Source organism: Lithobates pipiens, unplaced genomic scaffold, assembly GCF_037356315.1.
Source record: "Lithobates pipiens isolate NorthernLeopardFrog02 unplaced genomic scaffold, aLitPip1_a1.2 Scaffold_28, whole genome shotgun sequence".
NCBI lineage: Eukaryota > Metazoa > Chordata > Amphibia > Anura > Ranidae > Lithobates > Lithobates pipiens.
Window position 1 is genome coordinate 45,711,685 of NW_027507789.1, and position 3,118 is coordinate 45,714,802.

At 53.4% G+C, this 3,118-nt stretch overlaps 1 protein-coding gene across 1 annotated transcript in view; it reads left to right on the top strand.

Annotated features, from left to right (window-relative positions):
• The first annotated feature begins 1,672 nt into the window (after window positions 1-1,672).
• The window catches only part of PXMP4 (peroxisomal membrane protein 4), a 10,941-nt gene continuing 9,495 nt past the window's right edge, over window positions 1,673-3,118 (top strand). The window contains exon 1 of the mRNA XM_077459161.1: window positions 1,673-1,824. Within this exon, the coding sequence (XP_077315287.1) occupies window positions 1,712-1,824 (113 nt within the window). The 5' untranslated portion in view covers window positions 1,673-1,711. The remainder of the gene's footprint in view (window positions 1,825-3,118) is intronic.

The window sequence follows — 3,118 nt, forward strand, 5'->3', positions numbered from 1 at the left end:
GCTGGAAAGACATTACCCTCACCAAGGCAGAAGCTGGGGAAGCCCCATTTAAAAAAACAGACCTTGCGTTTAAGTTGCCAGGTCTGGAATAACATTTTGTCAGGTTTGTATTGCTGTCCTCATTAGGATGACTCCCCCTCTCTATTTGCCTTGGGGACCGTTGACACCGGAAAAGTCAAGGACAGGAAGTCCAAACTTTTACAATTGTCGCTGGAACCGAAGATGAAATCTTTGACTGGGGACAATTGTTCTCTAAAGGGTATTTTCACCCCACTTTGGAAAGATTTCCCTTTAGTTCCAGTTGTGTCTCGGGGACAGAAAGTAAGGGAAAATATCTCCAATGGGACAATTTAAATCTTTTAAAAAACAAGGTTCTAACCCTTGTTCTTAGACTTGGTTCCTCAAGCAATTTGGAGCATTGGGTAGTTGGTGCTTTCCACCAAATTCTGTCAGCCGTGACCAGTTTAGCCTTGTCCCATGGAACCACAATGGTTTTCAGGTCTGTTTTAAAGGTGGCCCACTAGATTTTCGATGGTCTTCCTTGATTCTGTTTTTTTCTAGGTGGTGATGCCCAGCACATTGTGATTTTGGGCATGAGGTGGTCAGGTAGGTGCAGGGTAAAATGTTTTTTCATTTTGGATAGAGGGATGCCGTGTACACACGACCGGACTTTCCCCTCAGAATAAATTCTGATGGTCTTTCCGACTGAGTTTCTGACAGAGTTGCGGCCAAACGGACTTGCCTACACACAATCACACCATTCGTCCATTCATTTCGAACACAATGACGTACGACGGGACTAGAAAAGGAAGTTCAATAGCCAGTAGCCAATAGCTGCCCTTGCGTTGTTTTTGGTCCGTCGGAACAGCATACAGACGAACAGTTTTCCCGATAGGAATTGATTCCTTTAGAAAGATTTAAAACATGTTCTATTTCTAGGTCCGTCAGACTTTTTGGGAAAAAATTCAGCTGAAGCCCACACACGATCGGAATATCCGATGAAATGAGTTTGTCTGACCTTTTCTGCTGGAAAGTCCAGTCGTGTGTATGCAGCATAAGGGATGGTTACAACCCCTGCCAGGTTTTTTTTTTTTTTCACCATCTGTGCCTCATTGCAGAGATTTCCCTTCACTTCCTGTCCCATAGCCAAAGAGGAAGTGAGAGTTAGCCCCCGCAATTTAAAGGAATTTATTGGGACCTCCGGGTGACCAGAACCATTGTCCCCATTGGAAGATTTCCCCTCTATTACTTTTCTGGGGACAACAAAAAATGTGGGATTCTTTTAGAGAGGATGAATATCCCTAATGGGGAGGGGACACAGACAGCAATAAGAACTGACAGGGGTTCTATTCCCTCTCCACTCCATCTAAAACTAAAACTTGCCTTTAGTTATACTTGTATAAGTGTGTGTGGAAATGACAGGTCTGAATGGTCCCAAAATATTAATGTTCCTAAACACACCCAGGGTTCTTAGAAGTTCAGAGTTTAGCTCCACTTTCTATTATAGTTTATTGTACTGTTATTGGGATTCACACTCAATTCACAAAGCTCCAAATCACACAACCCAGGTAAGAGTGCCACAAGAGGAACTGAGTGCGTCGAGCTCTGTTTCTGCCCGGGGACTTTTAAAGCATGGACGTGACCTTTGGAACGCCGGTGGAACGCACTTGTGTTAAGAACCCGGAAGTGTCAGGGCTCTCTGGCTGTCAGAATGGCGGGTGCTGTGTTACCGGCGTCTGTGATCCGAGTTGTCAATCAGTTGCTGAAGAAGAAAAGATACCAAGCCGCCCTCGCTGTGATCAAAGGATTCCGGAATGGAGCAGTGTGAGGACATGGGGGCACGTCCATTGAGGGGGGAACAGTGTGATGACATGGGGGTACGTCCATTGGGGGGGAGAGGACAGTGTGAGGACATGGGGGCACGTCCATTGGGGGGAGAGGACAGTGTGAGGACATGGGGGCACGTCCATTGGGGGGGGGGGGGGGGACAGTGTGAGGACATGGGGGCACGTCCATTGGGGGGGGGGGGAGGACAGTGTGAGGACATGGGGGCACGTCCATTGGGGGGGGGGGGGGGGAGAGGACAGTGTGAGGACATGGGGGCACGTCCATGGGGGGGGGGGGGGGGACAGTGTGAGGACATGGGGGCACGTCCATGGGGGGGGGGGGACAGTGTGAGGACATGGGGGCACGTCCATTGGGGGGGAGAGGACAGTGTGAGGACATGGGGGCACGTCCATGGGGGGGGGGGGGGGGGACAGTGTGAGGACATGGGGGCACGTCCATTGGGGGGGGAGAGGACAGTGTGAGGACATGGGCGCACGTCCATTGGGGGGGGGGGGGGGAGAGGACAGTGTGAGGACATGGGGGCACATCCATTGGGGGGGAGAGGACAGTGTGAGGACATGGGGGCACGTCCATTGGGGGGGGGGGGAGAGGACAGTGTGAGGACATGGGGGCACGTCCATTGGGGGGAGAGAGGACAGTGTGAGGACATGGGGGCACGTCCATTGGGGGGGGGGAGAGGACAGTGTGAGGACATGGGGGCACGTCCATTGGGGGGGAGAGGACAGTGTGAGAACATGGGGGCACTTCCATTGGGTCGGGAGAGGACAGTGTGAGGACATGGGGGCACGTCCATTGGGGGGGGGAGAGGACAGTGTGAGGACATGGGGGCACATCCATTGGGTGGGGAGGACAGTGTGAGGACATGGGGGCACATCCATTGGGGGGGGGGGGGGGAGGACAGTGTGAGGACATGGGGGCACGTCCATTTGGGGGGGAGAGGACAGTGTGAGAACATGGGGGCACGTCCATTGGGGGGGAGAGGACAGTTTGAGAACATGGGGGCACGTCCATTGGGGGGGGGAAGAGGACAGTGTGAGAACATGGGGGCACGTCCATTGGGGGGGAGAGGACAGTGTGAGAACATGGGGGCACTTCCATTGGGGGGGGGAGGACAGTGTGAGGACATGGGGGCACGTCCATTGGGGGGGGGAGGACAGTGTGAGGACATGGGGGCACGTCCGTTGGGGGGGAGAGGACAGTGTGAGGACATGGGGCACGTCCGTTGGGGGGGAGAGGGACAGTGTGAGGACATGTGGGGCACGTCCGTTGG